Below are 16,516 nucleotides of genomic sequence, written 5' to 3' on the forward strand. Positions count from 1 at the left end.
ATGAAGAAAACAAAGGGAAATCTTAGGATGGGACATTGAGGCTGGAAAAGAGTGATAAAGTTCAGAGCAATCCATCTTGTTGAATCAGGCTTGTTCCTGTTCACACATCTAGTGGCTTTTGTCCAGTCAAGCTCTGTTAAATTATGGCACTTCCTTTGGGAGACAATCCCCTGATTTAGTGCATCTCTTGGACCAGGAAGCTTTAACCTATAGCCAGCTGAGAGTCTGAGTATTTCACTTTCCTCTGATTCATTTTATTGCTGTCTTTGATCATCCCTTTCCTGATATTCTAATTAGTTATAGTAGTATAATGTCAGAGACATAGAATTTGGTACCATCCTCTCAGCTCTCCTCTGAGGTGTCAGAGATACACCTTTTCCCCTGTCTTTGCCCCCTTGGAGGGGCTGGAGAAGCGTTTGCAAGAAGCCAGCTCCAGAGCAAAAAGAAGAGTCCAGCTGGCAAAACAAGACTGGTTCAGGGGCTGGAAGATGTCCAGCTCTCTTGAAAGTGGGACATCTCTCCTGAAGTGTCCACACAGCATCCAGCAGTGCTCTATGACTAGCAGCATCAGCCTTTTTCCATATGGTGGTTGATTATGCTATTTCTGCTTTACCTTGCTGCCAAGACTGTAGAAACTTGCTCTTGCTAATACCTCTGCAGAGATCAGCTCATTCAGCCTCCTTTCTGCTCGCGGGGGAACCATGATAACAAGATAGAGAAGAAGGGAGGGGGACAACAGAGGTGGTATCAGCACCACTTCTTAAAGCTGCGAATATAGTCCCAAAGCATGTTTTATTTCTCTTGCACATCTTGCTGTCTCACATGTTGTGCTTTCTAACTCTAGGCACTGTTTTTGAGTTCTCCCTCCTACTTCAGTCACCATGGAGAACTTTCCTGCCAAAGAGATGCTGGGTTGGTTTTCCACGTTGGATCTGTGACTGTTCAGCAGCTTGCTGCCCACGTTTCTATACGCTGTGTAGTTGCTCTCTGGCTTCTGTGGTGTTCCCAAGTTGGACTTTGCAGAATGGAAAGCCCAGGAAGCCTGGAAGACGGATAGCTATAGAAAGAAGACCCTTGTTCTTCTCTCTTCCCCCTCTCCCATTTTCCAACCATTTTTCTGTCTCTTTCCACTACATTTTTGTCTGCTGTCCCTGTCCTGAAGGTTATCTTGCTGCCGGATGATCTCCTAGTGCTCCCTCCCTCCCTATGCTCAGCAGCTGCTGGTACTACACAGAATTCAGATCTCAAGACTGTATGATTGTTGGTCAACTGTCATTTAAGAGATGTCCAAAATTTGAAAACTATCCCAGGAACTTTAAGTGCTTCTGGGAAGATTGCATTTAGCATAACTCAGGTTACCAATGTAGTGAGAGGCTAGAGCAGGTACACTGAAACAGTGTGAAACATCCCAAGCCCCTTCCTTGTAGAGTTCTGGTTTAAACTGGAAAGATTTGCACCTATTGAAATGTCCAGATCCTGATTTTTAGCAATTCACATGTATTTTTTCACGCAAGGACAAGAGACATCTAAACAAGCCTTGAGAGGCTTTGAGGTACTCAGTTTGCTGCACCTCCCATTGGAGATTTCATCCTTTCTCCCCACCTTCTTTGGTGGGATGATCAGCAGATCCCTGGGTAGATTTTATGGCAGAGTGCAAACTCATTAAGCACTCCAAACTTTTTATTCATTTAGATTTTTTTAAGAAACTGAAAAATACCACAGAAAACCAATATTGTGAAAATACCTCTGCTTCGTTAGCCACTTTGAAATATTTAACCTCTCTGAGTTTTGGGGGGATTTTTGTTGCTTTTTTTTTTTTTCTCTTTCCTAGCTAGTATTGGGACAGTTAGTTTAGAAGCAGGCATTTTAGGGGAAGTTGAAGATGATGGTGGTGGGAAGAAAGATTAGAAAGTATTTTGTGAACAGAAAAATATAGTTACAAAATCAAGACAGAAGATACGTAATTCAGGGTCTTTCCAGTGCTCTAAAACCTGCTTTGATTAAAGCAGTTATCCATGAGCTGCCTGTGAGCATTCAGAACTTCACTGTGTCTGGCACCTTGCTAGCCCAGCAGCCAAGTGAATATGAAGTGGAACTCAGTCCTCCTGTGTCACTTTGTTGTGTTGTGCTGCTTGTGGGAGGGTTGGCTGTAGACCTTAGGATTGTAGGTACCAGGGTGGATGTAATGGTGCTTATAGAAATCAGACTTTAGTAGTAACGTTGGGTAAGGGAGGGAATCTCAATTTGCTTCCTTTAGCACAGGTGAGTTTGCACAGTTGGTATTTTCTTTTACATTGAGCAGAACTATTCTGAAGTCCTCTGAAACAGAAGTTTTAACAAGTTATTGTTTGTTTTAAATCAGTTTCTGGCACTGGGTGACATTTGAAATCTTTTTCTGTGGCAGAATGGATCCGATATTGAGGGAAGATCCTATTTCTATCATATATCAGAAAAACTGAAGTATTGGGCTATTGCTAAATATCATAGTACTTTAGTGGTCAAAAGACCAGTAGGGGCTATAGGCAGGGGTCTCTGTCTCCATTTCCTAGCAACGTGGCTTTCCTGGGGAGGTAGGATCTCTCCCCGAGTCTTTATCTTACGGTAGAGGATTCTGGATGCACTGAGCCCCCTCAGCCATCTTGATGTGCTGGACAGCCTAACCTAGTGGAGTCATTTCTGCAGCCCCTGCAGCTGCTGCCAGCAATGCTCTGCCCTACCATGCTGCTGGGGAGAGGGAGCAGCAGCGCTGTCTGGGGGAGAGGGTTAGGCACAGCACTGGTACGAAGATACCATGAAGCTGCTATGGTTTCTGTGCCCAATAGCTGTGACATCAAGCAGTCAAATCGCTCCCCTAACATGTTGGTATCTTACACATCATGGGAATATCATGAGTCAGTTTTCCATGGAGGAGATAGAAAAGCCAGGCAGGGAGGCACTTGGAGTGGGACCAACCAGTTTTGGTTTGGTGCCTGAGCTGGAGGGAGCCACCTCTGTGGCCAAGCTGGGGACCTCTGTGTCCCTGGCAATGCTGTTCCAAAAGGGAGGGGTAGCTGGCACTGGATGAGGCACAAGAAATACCCAGGAGTTAACATCACAGTTCTTCCTGCTTAGGTAGCTGGTAGATATTAGCATCACAGAGAAGAACTTTTATTTTCAGGTGAAGCTGAATTCAGGCCCGATGTATAAGAGTTGATAGAGCTTATTGGTCTGAGTGTAGATCATTCTTTGCCTTGAAAGTGTACCTTTTTTAATTGGAGATTTAGTAGTGGTACTTACCAGGAGGATGGTAGCCATAATATAGCTCCTATTCTCAGTAAATCTCCGTGGAACTAAACTTCTCTTGAAGAGACTTTCTGCCCATTCAGTATATGGGGAAACTAAGGCACAGGATGGTAATGAGTTGCAAGGTGTCACTGTAAGTTAGGAGCAAATCCAGGAAAAGAGCCCAGCTTTATCAGGCTCTTAGTCCTTGTTCCTTGCACAGGGAAAGCAGCCGATTTCTGTGGCTGCACACCACAAATGGCATCACTGACAGCTGCTGTCCTTCCCATGTCAGAGCTCTGCCAGCTTGCTCACCAGGAGATGTGTCTGTGCTCTTTTTCCTTTGCAGGAGGCCTGGAAGAACAATCTCTCATGTCAAGTGAGGACACCACTTCAACCGATCGTAGTAACGAAGCAGTTAAAAAGGGTAATGTGGTACCCCACCCAGACCTTTGGGTATCTTTTATTTACTTTTTTATCCCCTGTAAAACCATGTTTTGTCCCATGTACATGTTGTGTGCCTCTGTGCCTAGGAGACCAGCCTTGCCCAGGCATCTGCATTTTTTACTGTTGGTGGACTCTCTGCAAGGGTGGGTTTGCCTTGTATAGTGTGGTGGGTTGACCACAGCCAGCAGCCAAGCACGCACACAGCTGCATGGTCACTATCCCCCTCCAGCAGGATAGGTAAGAGTGCAGGAAGAGCAAAAGTGAGAAAACTCATTGGTTGAGATAAAGACAGTTTAAGAAGTGAAGGAAAGAGGAAAAAACCCAAACCCAAGTGATATAAAGGCAATTGCTCATCCCCATCCACAAGCAGACTTATGGCCAGCCAGTTTCTGAGCAATGGCTACCTTGGAAGACGAAACTCCAGTTTTTAACTGCTGAGCATGATGACATATGGTATAGGATATCCATTTGGCCAATTTTGGGTCAGCTGTCCCAGCTGCATCTTCTTCCAACTTCTTGCCTATCCCATGTCTCCTCACCTGGGAGTGAAGAGGGCTCATCAGCAGGTCAATCCATGGAGGGATGCGTTCATAGCCTAGTGCTGTATTCCCTCTTTGGAGTTGCTCATATCTCTGGAGCTGCTGGCACGCCTGAGGGGCAGTGGAGCAGCAGGCAAGAGCACTTGAGGAAAGTACTTCTAAAAAGCTGTGTTGGTGCGTCTGTCTGCCTGTTTCCACTTAGACATGGGCTGGTGCTGCTGTTGACATAGAGCTGAGCCATCTCTGCTGGCCAGATGAGTCTGAGAGACCCCTGAGTGAGTTTCAGAGAGCAGCAGAGGCAGTTTCATGGCATGTTGCAGATGCAGAGTGCTGCCTGGACCGTGGGCAGTATAGAGAGGCTTCCACCCATGACTGGTGTATGGAAGCCTCTAAGTGTTGTTTATCATGGAGGAAGGGGGCAGATTTTAGAAAGGACCTTGTTTGTCCCAGGCTTAGCAATAGTACTAGTCAGTAAGAGAGGTAGACTAAGCTTTAGAAAGGCTGCATGGCTTATTTTTCACTGGAGAAACCCTCTCCATACATGCAACTTGGCAGGGGCTGTAAGCAGTGCTTCTTCAAGCTTGCTGTCCAGATTTCTTCTGTCCCCTGGTGATACGGCATCTGCTGCCTGGTTTCCCCAAGTCCCTGATAGGAGGGTGTATGAAGCCTCTCCAAGGACCCACTGCAAATTTTAGTTGTTAGATGCAGAAGATTTTATTAAGAATTAGGAGCAGTCAAGAGCTGTTGCAGGACTGATGTGGAGAATTCGCCCAAGGTGCATTGCTGTTGAGGAAAGAAGTGTTGGTGGCACAGAGATATGGACCCAGGGTCCTCTGCGCAGAGCTCCTACTGCACCAGGTGAAGGAGAACGTGGGGCAGATGACTCCTTACTTGGCTTTGCTAGCAGGAGCTGCCTGTGCGCAAATTCACAGAGATCTTGGGCAGCCCCAGGAGCAGTTTGTGACTGGGAGAGAGGTATCCAGATTACTTGTGTCTTGAGACCCTCTCCCTTCTTCCAGCTGTGGCCTTTGTAATGCCCCAGCAGTACAGTGTATGCAAAGAAGGGGAGACCGGCTCTTATTTGATTGTGGGAACCCCCAACCTCAGAGCATCTTCCTTCCAGGGTTCAGCAGCTAGTTTGGGGATGGGACAGCTTCTGAAATGCCTAGTCAGCATGCTGGGGAGGTGCTCAGGAAGAAGAGGAACAAAGGCAAATTCCCATCTTTGTCTTGCAGCTCAGAGCAAGACCTCCAGCAGGAAGGGCTGGACCTGGTGAAGCAGAGGGAGGGTTTGAAAAAGTTAATTCCTTCTATCCCCCTGCACTGCCTTAATTTTCTTCCCATTGTTTTGATCCCCTCAGCCTTGGCAGTAGTAGTTTGCTTACCTATGCTGCCTCTGGAGGGATGAATGGGAGAAGAGGCTCTGAGCAGCCCCTCTAGTCACTGGAGGAAGGTCTCAGTGGGGCTTGTGCCTTTTCATAACCCAGCAGCCCAAGTCCCTCACTTGGAAGCAAAGCTGTAGCTGCTCTTTCTGATTTCCATACGAATCACATGACTGCAACTGGAGCTTAGATCCCTCCTCTTGGGGCTTCAGAGAGGCCCACCAGCACTGAGGAGCCACCACCAGCAGTGCTGCCTCTTGAGGTGAGCAGAGAGCTCCCTTTAGGCCAGCACTCTGCAGATGTAGAAGCCCCTGCACTCTATTATTCCTTTGTCGAAGTGCAGCTGATGGGTTGGCTGTGCAATACAGGCAGCTTGTCTAAGAAAGTGTCTACACAGTCCTTACACATGCTAGTAAAGCGCAGCCGGACTAAGACTGCTTTGACGTTTGAGGGTCACCCATGGCACAGCAAATGTGGGATGAACAGCCAGGAAGCTCTGAATGGAGGATATTTCCTGCTGGATCAGACCCACATCACATTAAAAGTGCAACTCACGTAAGTGTAACCAGTATCGGAGCAGAGCTGCAGCAGCGCAGATGCAGGGCAATGGACGCATCCTGCCTAGAAGCCTGCGTGAATCTTCAGGCAGGTTTTATGGCCAGCACTGGACACCACACAGCCAAGGCTCTTCTGCCTTTTTAGCAAGAATTGAGACACATGTTGTTTTCCCTTTTGTATTTTGCTCCTTTTCATTAAAATGAAGAGATTCAACATGGATGGAGATTTGTGCTAAATATAGAGTGCCTCAGCTTTTCCACTCTCAGCATCCCTCCTCCAGCAGAGACTCTCTGATCCATCTATGTTTCCAAACCACCCAAGACCTAGCATGTGAAAACAAACGCTTTTATGTAATACTTTTCAGCCTTGAGTACATGTTTCAGTCTAAGTGGCCTGTCCTCTTTGTCCAAGGTCAGCTGGAATGAGTAGTTGTTGCTGTTGTGAAGCTAGCCCTGCCAGAACAACCGTTTCTCTGCAGATCTGGAAGAGTAAGGCAGGTTAAGAGTTTGTTTGACCTCCCTTCTCCCATTCCCCTTGTTTAAGTACTTGTCTCCCCATCTATGAAGTTGCAGTTGGAGAGAGTGGGTAGCCAGAGACAGGAGGGCTGTTCCTTTATACTTTTATGGGAGAATAGATTTGGCATATGGATAGGGAGGCTCCAAGGCAAGAAGGGCCAGGGTGGTACAGATTAACTGTCTCTGAGTCCCAAACAAATCACTGGCAAATCTGGCTATGGCTTCTGGTTTGGATTAATATCTTGCTTTTCCTGTTTTTCTTTTTCTGAAGCTCCAGGGTATTACCTGAGGGCTGCACGTGGAATTAAAGAGGATTTAAACAGTGTTGCCACTCTGTCTTGCAGACGGCAGGCAGAACACAACGCTTGTGAGGAGACTGAAGAGGAAGGAATATAAAGATGAGTCTGGGATGGATACACACTCCTCTCCCAGAGTGCGCAGGGCAACCACATCCAGGGCTGAGAGGATCTGGCCAGGGGGGGTCATCCCCTATGTGATCGGAGGAAATTTCACTGGTCAGTAGTGAAAAAGTTGCTCCCTGTTTGCTCAGGGGTGAGTGTCTCAAAATGTGTGGGAGATCTCGGGAGCATAGTATACCCACAAATGACTCAGGTCCTTGGGATGCTCTCCCCTGAGGCATGGTGGCATGTGGTTGAACAAGGAATTGTGCACTGTGGAAGCCTGAGACTGAAGTGTGCAGTGAGATGATGCTTCTCTTGGAGTCCAAGAAATAATCGGGTGACTTGGTCACTTTTCTTGATTGTTTCAAGGGCCAGCACTTGTGGGCTGCACTGACACCCTGTGTTTCTGGAAAGGGATCCTCTCTGCTATTGGAAGAGCAGGAGCAGAAGTAGAGTGGGTTGCTTTCTGAATCCTCACTCAGAGAACTTTTCCTGTGCACTCTGCTTCCTGACCTGCTGTTTTCTGGGCACCAAACTTCAGGGTCTCCTCTAGCTGTGTGAGGGAGAGGAACAGTGAGCTGGGTCCCATGGTGGATGAGGAGCTCTCCAGAGTATCCTTTCTAGGATCTTTATGGCGTCTCCGGGGCACTGACCAATCTAAGATGTCTCTTGAGGTGCAGCAGATCTCTTGCAAGTCTCTTACGCAAAGCAGACAGACAGCTTGCCCTGATGCCACCTCTCTATAGCTCAGTGGTTCCCTTGACTCATGGATGACAAATGCTCTGTGCCTCACTGCAGCCAGCTCCTTCCTGTCTCTCCCAGGCTGCCTCCATCATCTCCCACTTAGATCCAGTAGAACTTAGTCCTGTGAGCTCCTGTGATGTACTTTGTCCCAGCAGCAAAGGGCAGTTTGGGAACCACTCCTGTGCAGTGTGGGTTTGCCTCCCCAGTCCTGCCTCTCCTGCCAGTTTGGAGTAATCCTCAAGACCTCTTTAACATGTTCACCCAGACCCTATCTCATACTGGCTCCCACACTGCTGCCAGGAGTATGTAAAGCCTCAGTGGAAGGATCTGTTCACCTCCTACAAAAAGAGAGGCTCATGCAACCTGGCAAGATATTGAGTGGCCTGCTAGCCACAACTTCCCCCTATGTTTGTCAGAGAACAAACATCCCCATCCCTCAGGAACTGATGAGAAAGTCTTTTCTGTGTTATGTGTGTCCCACTGCCCTTAACCAGTCCAGAGTAGGTAACGCCATCCTTCCATTTGGGTGAGTGTGTGAGGAGCAGCTCTCACCACTCTCTTGCAATCAGTTTGGTGTTTTGCCTCAGCTTAATCCATCCCTGGAGCTCCTGTCTATTCCTTGTGCCTTTCTCATGTACTTCTGGCCTTTTCCCCCCTCCCTAGTCCTTCCTGAGCATGGCAGCTTGCTCTGCAGCTCTATGTGCAGAGGCTATGCTGGAACGGCAGTGTAGGGAGCCCTCCTGGCCATGTACTGCTCTGGGGCAACCCTGCCCAGCTGTCTGTGTGACTGTTTTGGATAATGCTGAGTGACTGCTGTGGAGGTATCCTTCCTCCTGGGGAGGGAAGGTCCTGCAGCCTCTCTTCTTGCTGGTGTGCAACAGACAAAATACCCTACTTCTCAGTTGTCTCTCTGTGCAAGTCCCGAGCTGTCCCTCAGTTCAAGCACAGAGCAGCAATGTATCTCCGTACCTTCTTACACTGCCCTGAGACTGTCTCTAGCTCCTATGAAGTTTTTGCTTCTAATTTTAAATATCTGGTGGTGTGTTTGCACTCATGAGATTCCTGGGTTTTGGAAGCTGTGTGTGGTTGTGTTATGTTGCAGCATGAGAGCAAATTTGGCACACCACTGAGTAGCTAGTGCGCAGATCAGAACACCCAGCAGCTCTGCCAGAATGACCTCTGTCTAGTGAGGTGACATTTTTCATGTGCAGTAGTAATGATATGCTTAACCAAGCTTGCTACCTGTTTTAATTAGTGCAATTAGTTTATCAAACAGAATGAGAGAAAAGTATGATACAGGAAGTTAGTGCTATAGTAGGAAGTGGGTCCCAGATTCCTAGAGGTGTATACAGGTGCAAGATTGACTGTTGGAAAGATTGACTGTTCCCCTATCCAGATGAAGTCCATTAGAGATTTTCCTGAAAGCCAGGCCTTCACTGTTTGCTCTTCTTGGATTTCTTTTTCAGGAACCCAAAGAGCTATCTTTAAGCAAGCGATGAGGCACTGGGAGAAGCACACTTGTGTGACATTTGTGGAGAGAACTGATGAAGAGAGTTTCATTGTGTTCACGTACAGAACGTGCGGGTAAGTGATACGCACATTGTCTGCAGCTATCTGTGTTGCAAACATCCCTTTCGTTGATAGATGGCTTTGTAAGTCTAGCTCTGGTCAGAATAAACCAATGGCCACATCAGGGAGTCTGTCACGGAGATCCATCCTTACCCTCTGTAAGGTTTGCCAAGATAGTTTAGTATTTGCTCAGAAGAAGGTGCTAAGCCTTTCTGGATTCTTTTTGCTGGGATAACACTGAAGTATATATGTGCATTTTTATAGATACTCACATATGTGTTTTCTTATTCATATGCGCGCGCACACACACGCACACGTAAGTACTGCTGGCCTGTCCTGGACCCTGCCAGATGCCATCTGCTGTTGCTTTGTCTCAGACTTCCCCAATTCATCGATGAGCTGCATGGGTTTGTGGGTTTTCTTTTCCAGATGCTGCTCATACGTGGGTCGCCGAGGAGGAGGCCCTCAGGCTATATCCATTGGGAAGAACTGTGACAAGTTTGGTATTGTGGCTCATGAGCTGGGTCATGTGGTGGGTTTCTGGCACGAGCACACACGGCCTGACAGGGACCAGCATGTCACGATAATCAGAGAGAACATACAGCAAGGTAAAATAGCACTTCAGGTTATTCCACCTGGCTTTTGGGTGGGTGGAAACCTGTCTTGCTGGACTTGTGGAAAACTAGTGGTCTGTGAGCTGGGATGGTGAAGAAGAAATATTGCTAGTCCTTGCCTAGAATAAGGATCAAAATAGTTGAGTGAATAGGGATTTTGGATGTCCAGCTGCAATTGTTGGAATGTAGGAGTATATCCCTTTCATGCTAGGTGCTCAGAGGTGGAAGGTGCTTTTTTGGGTTGGTTTGGTTTTTTAAGTGATGTGTTTTTTTCTGTTTGTGTTTGGCATCACAGGTCAGGAGTACAACTTTTTAAAGATGGAAGCTGGGGAAGTGAACTCACTGGGAGAGACCTATGACTTCGACAGCATCATGCACTATGCTAGGAACACATTCTCCAGGTGATAATCCAAGGTTACCTGTCCTTAGGACTATTTTCAGTAGTGGTGATTAGCTCTGTGGGATACATGGAGCCTAGAAGGAGATCTGTGGTCTATCATAGAGATATGTGGCAGTTGCAGTGAGCTCTGCTGCATTGCAAATCTTGGAAATTATTTGAAAAAATAAGGTGGGTGAAGAGATGTATGGTGGACTCCTGTTTTCCTCTCCCCACTATGTTCACCCAGTGCTCATAATCTCAGAGATCTTCCAAAGCCATGTTAACATGCTTTGCAACCATCCCAGACAGCATGTGTGTATGCGTGTATGGATCTGCCTACCTGTTAAAAACACCTTTGAATCTCTTGGTTGTCCAGCTCATGCTTTGGAGTTGCAATATTGCTTTCAGAGTCCCTGGCAACTTTGCCAAGGGAGAATTTAAACTCTAGATCATGATCTAGAATTGCTTGGCTGTTTTTTAAACCATTTATGTATGTGCCTTAGATCATGGCCTCTGCAGCTCTGTGGTCTTCTATGTGACTGAGCTCTTCTTGGAGAATTTTTCAGTCCTATTCCTGTCCCAACTAACTGGCCAATTTCTGTGTAGGCTGTTTGCTCTTGACTCCCATATCAGCACTCCAGATAGAGTCCATTTTGTGATCAGACGGCTCTACTGCATAGAGAGGTGAAATGACCATAGTTATTTATGTCCTGGATTTGGAATGAGAGTAATGGATGACCAGCTCTATTTTGCTGCATTATTTGCTGTTTTTTCCATGAATCCTACTACTGCTCCTTCCCAAGAGCTTTCCTTCACTACATACCATGAGTAAAAGGGATGGGAGGCAGAGTGCAATATTCACGTTCTTGAGAACTTTTTGTTCTAAAAATTAAATGTGTCTTTGGGGATTTTTAAAATTTCTTACTCCCCTGTTGTATGGAATTGCCAAGCCTATCGTTTTGTTCTTTTGTTTCTGACACTTCACATCAACCAAGAGAAAATTATCAAACTTGCTGAAATGCTACTTGTTCTGACGGGGGAGATGGCGGCTGGGCAAGGGTGCTTTGTAGTCTTCAGAGATTTCTTTGGATCAAATACTCAAAGCAAACAATTTTTCTTCCCGTGAGGCATCTGCTGGACCCTTACAGCATTTGCTAGACTCTAAATGGTTAGAATTGTTTTGCACAAAAGCAGGATTAAGTTATTACCGCCATTTATGTTGTGGATGCCTTTGAGTCTGTGTCTCTTGAAAACCAGGGTCCTTCAGAATACTGCTAGGCCAAAAAGGGACAAAAATGGCAAGAGTCCTAAATTTAAATTGGTGCTTAATAGGATTTTTAAGTCTGTTTTCTTTAAGCCCTTTGTCTCTGTGACTCGCCCTCACCCCAGCAGCAGTTTTTGTGCAGTAATTGAACTGAGCACTAAGTGCCCCTGTGGGCTGATTGAGCTCTCGCCGTAACTAGGCAGTGCTGGGAACAGGCCTTTACCAAGACCTGTCTTGGTATCTGCTTCCTTAATGGAATGGTGCTTACTTTGACCAGTCAGTAGAGATTTGTGAGTGTTTGCATGTCTACTTCCCACCTTACTGAGTTTTGCGGCTGCTGGACAATTGTAACCAAAACTAATAAAAGCACAAAGCCCATGAAGATACCAAGTTCCAGCATGTTTCGTTAAGATCGGTGGCTAAGAATGGGGAGATAGCCCCTGTGTGATGCTGCTAAGGGAAGAACTGTAGTGGTGTGTTAATATGTTAGTATGCACCAGAAAGTCCATGTAGGAAGAAGATGGTGTGAGCACACCATCAGTGAAGAATGGGGCATGTCAGTGAGGAGGAGGTGAAGGACACAGAGCTGCATCTGTGACTTGCTGTCTTGAAGCAACTCTTACATGGTATATAGCACAGCCTTGTTGTTTATGACTCTTGTGAAGACTGATGATAGCAAATCATATAGTGTTTGTCATGGTCAAATGCTGCTGCAAATCGTAGGCCCTTTTTCTTCTAAACTTTGTACCTAGAACAGAGAGAGACAGTTTTTCTGGCACCAAATTAGTTGTAGCAGTGGAAATTGTTTCTAGCGGTGCTTTTGAAAATTGCTGCAGGAGTCACTGCTCTTTTTCAGTTCACAGCAAAACATGTTTTTCATTTGTGTCTGTGGCTAATAGGAATAGGAGTATGGCACAAGAGGCTGTAACGACAGCAGTAACAAGTTTTTACCATGGGAACTTCTGTTCTTCTCTGTGTCAGAAAGTTGCCTGTTTTGCAGAGTATGACTGCAGGCTTTTATTTCTTGGTGCATTCCTTACAGACATGTCAGCCAATTAAATTGAATATTACTGTCTCATTAAACAATTTCTTTTTCTGCTGTCAAGACTCATAAATGGCAGCTTAGCATTAAGAAAGTTTAAACCTCCGTTGAGCCCTAAGCAAATAGTGGGTTATCTTAATTCACTAAGCCTCTTGCTAGTAGACAATGGCAGCACAGCCTGGAGTTACAAAACATGACCTCTGCAAAGCTTCTGTTTGAATCAAGATGCAGATAGCACTGTCTGGATGTCAAGGTGCATCTTCTTGATGTATTGGCAGCACACCATCCTAATCCTGCACAAGACGTATACACATAGCACTTTCTTCCTCCACAGGTTTTACTGTGTGAAGTAGGGTTATGTTGTCTCTCCTCTGCAGACAGGGATGAAAATAGAGAGGTGGGATGAAATTTAGCTACCTGCAGCTGAGTGCTTAACCAGCCTTGGACGTCTTTGTCAGCAACAGGACAATGGGATTGAGTGCTCCCTCAGCAAGTTTGCCAATGACTCCAAGCTGCATGGCATGGTCACCATGCTTGAGGGAAGAGATAACATCCAGAGGGAGCTTGACAGGCTTGGGAGGTGGGCCCATGTGAGCCTCATGAAGTTCAACAAGGCCAAGTGCAAGGTCCTGCACATGGGTCAGGGCAATCCCAAGCACAAATACAAGCTGGATGGAGAATCATAGAATGGTTAGGGCTGGAAGGGACCTTCAAAGGTCATCTAGTCCAACCCCCCTGCAAGGAACAGGGATATCTCCAACTAGATCAGGTTGCTCAGGGCCTTATCCAACCTGGCCTTGAACGTCTCCAGGGATGGAGCATCCACCACCTCTCTGGGCAACCTGTTCCAGTGTTCTACAACTCTCATGGTAAAAAATTTTTTCCTAATATACAATCTGAATCTACCTCCCTCTATTTTAAAACCATTACCCCTTGTCCTATCACAACAGGCCCTCCTGAACAGCCTCTCCCCATCTTTCTTGTAGGCCCCCTTGAGGTACTAGAAGACCTCTATAAGGTCACCCCGGAGCCTCCTCTTCTCCAGGCTGAACAGCCCCAATGCTTTCAGCCTGTCCTCATAGGAAAGGTGCTCAATCCATCCTCATAGAATGGATTGAGAGTAGCCATGAGAAGAAAGGCTTGGTGTGTTGATGGAGGAGAAGCTCAACATGAGCCAGCAATGCACACTTGCAGCCCAGAAAGCCAACCATATCCTGGGTTGCATCAAAAGAAACGTGGCCAGCAGGTCGAGGGAGGTGATTCTGCTTTCGAGAGTCCCCACCTGGAATACTGCATTCAGCTCTGGAGTCCCCGACAGAAGAAGGGCATGGACCTTTTGGAGCAGGTCCAGAGGAGGACCACGAAAATGATCTGAGGGATGGAGCACCTCTGCTATGAAGACAGGCTGAGAGGTTGATGTCGTTCAGCCTGGAGCAGAGAAGGGTCTGGGAAGACCTTCTAGCAGCCTTCTACTACCTAAAGGAGGCCTACAAGAAAGCTGGAGAGGGACTTTTTGCAAGGACGTGTAGAGATAGGACAAGGGGCAATGAATTTACACTGAAAGAGGGTAGATTTCGATTAGGTATTAGGAAGAAATTTTTCACTCTGAGGGTGGTGAAGCACTGGAACAGGTTGCCCAGAGGAGCTGTGGATGCTGCATCCCTGGCAGTGTTCAAGGCCAGGTTGGATGAGGCTTTGAGCAGCCTGATCTAGGGAAAGGTGTCCCTGGCCAATGGCAAGGGGTTTGGAACTAGATGATCTTTAAGAACCCTTCCAACCTAAACCATTCTATGATCTGCTTCCTTGAGTGGTGTTTAAAGCACCTGTCTCTGTTGCCCTCAGATGGGATGGTGAACGTTCGGCTTTTCTCAAGTTGATAATTTCGTAACGTTTATATAACACACATTGTGTGCTATGCAGGTGCTAATGACTCCTGAGAGCATCTCTGCTTAAACTGTTGTTCTTAGCTAGTAGCAATGGTGGGTTGTTGTGCTTGACTTACCACCGCATTGGGCAGCTAATGCATGCTCTGCCTGGACAGCAGGAGAGTGAGGCATCCAGGACTACTGGGTTCTTTTCCTACCTCTGGGGGGAGAGGTTCGGTATCTTATTTGAGAACGATTCTGGCGGTAGAGTACCTGAGCTGCTCTGTTTAATGATATCTGCTTGGTGTTTATTAATTTGTGAGCCAAAATATTGGTGCTCTTAGAGATGCTCGCTGTTAAACATGCAACTTAACATCATAAAGTGTTTTTAAGCAGATGGGGTTTGGGTGGACAGCATGAGGCTGCTGGGACCTCTGTAGTTTAGACCAGAAAGACTCTCCATTGTTCTCAGTTCCTTTGATTGTGAAATGAGAGGAACTATACTTACTGCCTCCTAATTTGGAGTCATGTTCAGCAAAGCATGTGAAGGAAGCATGAAATTCAGTTGGTGGCAAAAGCAAAACCAGAGATCTTACTCGCTCAACCTAGGGTGCAGCCTTCTGGAAGAAAATGTATTTGACAGGTAATAAGGGATCACAAGGTAATTTGAAGCTGAGGGTTGTTTGTGTTGTGTGAGCAGTACCATAGGTGTATGCTCTGTGCAGGAGGCTGGGGACTGTGAGTATGCAGTCATGAGGGCTGAAACGGGAAAAAGGATCAAAAGTTTGAGCGTGCAAGTGGTGGTTTCTCTGTTAAACTTTGTCATTCCTTCCTAGTTGAGCCTGGAATCTGCAGAAAGCATTTCACTGGCCACAGAAGTATGTCCCTGCCAAATGCTGGGTTCTGTGAACTCCTGAGTAGGTTTGAAAACTTACTGTGAGCAAACCGACCTGTTTGTCTGTTCGTGGTGTTTCTGGAATTGGAGGATCTATTTTCAATACATAAACTTAAATAAATTCAGCCTGAGGCATGCAGCTAGTATTTAGAATGCCAGCCTGAATTTGTCAATCAAAATTTGATGGGATCACCTCAGAGCTTGTAAGTACCGATTTTACTGCTGATCAGGAGTTTTCCTACTACTGAAAAAAAACCTCAAAATCCACCATGCAAGAATTGACTGTAGTTTTTAAAACAGATTAAATTGCTTCCCCTCTATTTCTTCCTTCAGTTTGAATATTTACAAAAGAACTTTCCTCCACAAAATATGTTGAATAGAATGATATTTTCTATTCAAGAACATTGGCTGCAGCTCTGGACAGCTGTGATCCAAATAGTCTGCTTACAGTATTTATTTAATTAAACCAATACAAAAAAAAACTCTCAAACTTCTTCCCAAAGGCTCTTAAAGCAGCTGAGCAGTCCAATGAACAAATTACTCATGTGCTTAGAGCTTAACACGTACTTGAAGATTCTTGTATCAGGACTAGGGAGCACTAAAATTATTGCTTCTGCCCTGATTTCCTATTGGACTCTACAGACAGTATTATGTCCTGTCCTTCAGAAAGAGAAGTCTGCCTCCCAGAGCTGATGCCGAAGTTTCAAGCTCACTGTTAGTCTTGGCACCTCCAAGCCTGTTGGACATTCAGGGGTGCAGTGAAATGGTTTCTGTGGGCTGGACAGCCTGTCTATGAGCTCTTGGACTTCACCAACCTGGAGTTCAGGTTCCTTATTCCTCCCTCTCACTTTAGCCCTGTAGCCCTAATGCTGCCTAGGGATCTTTCTTGTGTGCAAGCTCTTGCTTGGATGCACAGACTTTGCATTTTGATGGAAGTGAGCTTAAATCCTTTTCTGAACTGAGATTAGAAGTGCGGGAGAGAGCTCCTGAGAATGAAGTACCACATGGAAGAAAAAGCAGCGAGGGAAAAAGATGCAGAGAG

The 16,516-nt window shown here is 46.2% G+C and overlaps 1 protein-coding gene across 1 annotated transcript in view; it reads left to right on the plus strand.

Moving 5' to 3' along the window:
- The window catches only part of TLL2 (tolloid like 2), a 96,947-nt gene that overhangs the window by 51,881 nt on the left and 28,550 nt on the right, over nt 1-16,516 (plus strand). The window contains exons 3-7 of the mRNA XM_086616241.1: nt 3,611-3,688; nt 7,046-7,216; nt 9,313-9,430; nt 9,845-10,023; nt 10,325-10,430. Of these exons, the coding sequence (XP_086472367.1) occupies nt 3,611-3,688; nt 7,046-7,216; nt 9,313-9,430; nt 9,845-10,023; nt 10,325-10,430 (652 nt within the window). The remainder of the gene's footprint in view (nt 1-3,610; nt 3,689-7,045; nt 7,217-9,312; nt 9,431-9,844; nt 10,024-10,324; nt 10,431-16,516) is intronic.

The sequence above is a fragment of the Tauraco erythrolophus genome, chromosome 9 (genome assembly GCF_009769465.1).
Source record: "Tauraco erythrolophus isolate bTauEry1 chromosome 9, bTauEry1.pri, whole genome shotgun sequence".
NCBI classification, from domain to species: domain Eukaryota; kingdom Metazoa; phylum Chordata; class Aves; order Musophagiformes; family Musophagidae; genus Tauraco; species Tauraco erythrolophus.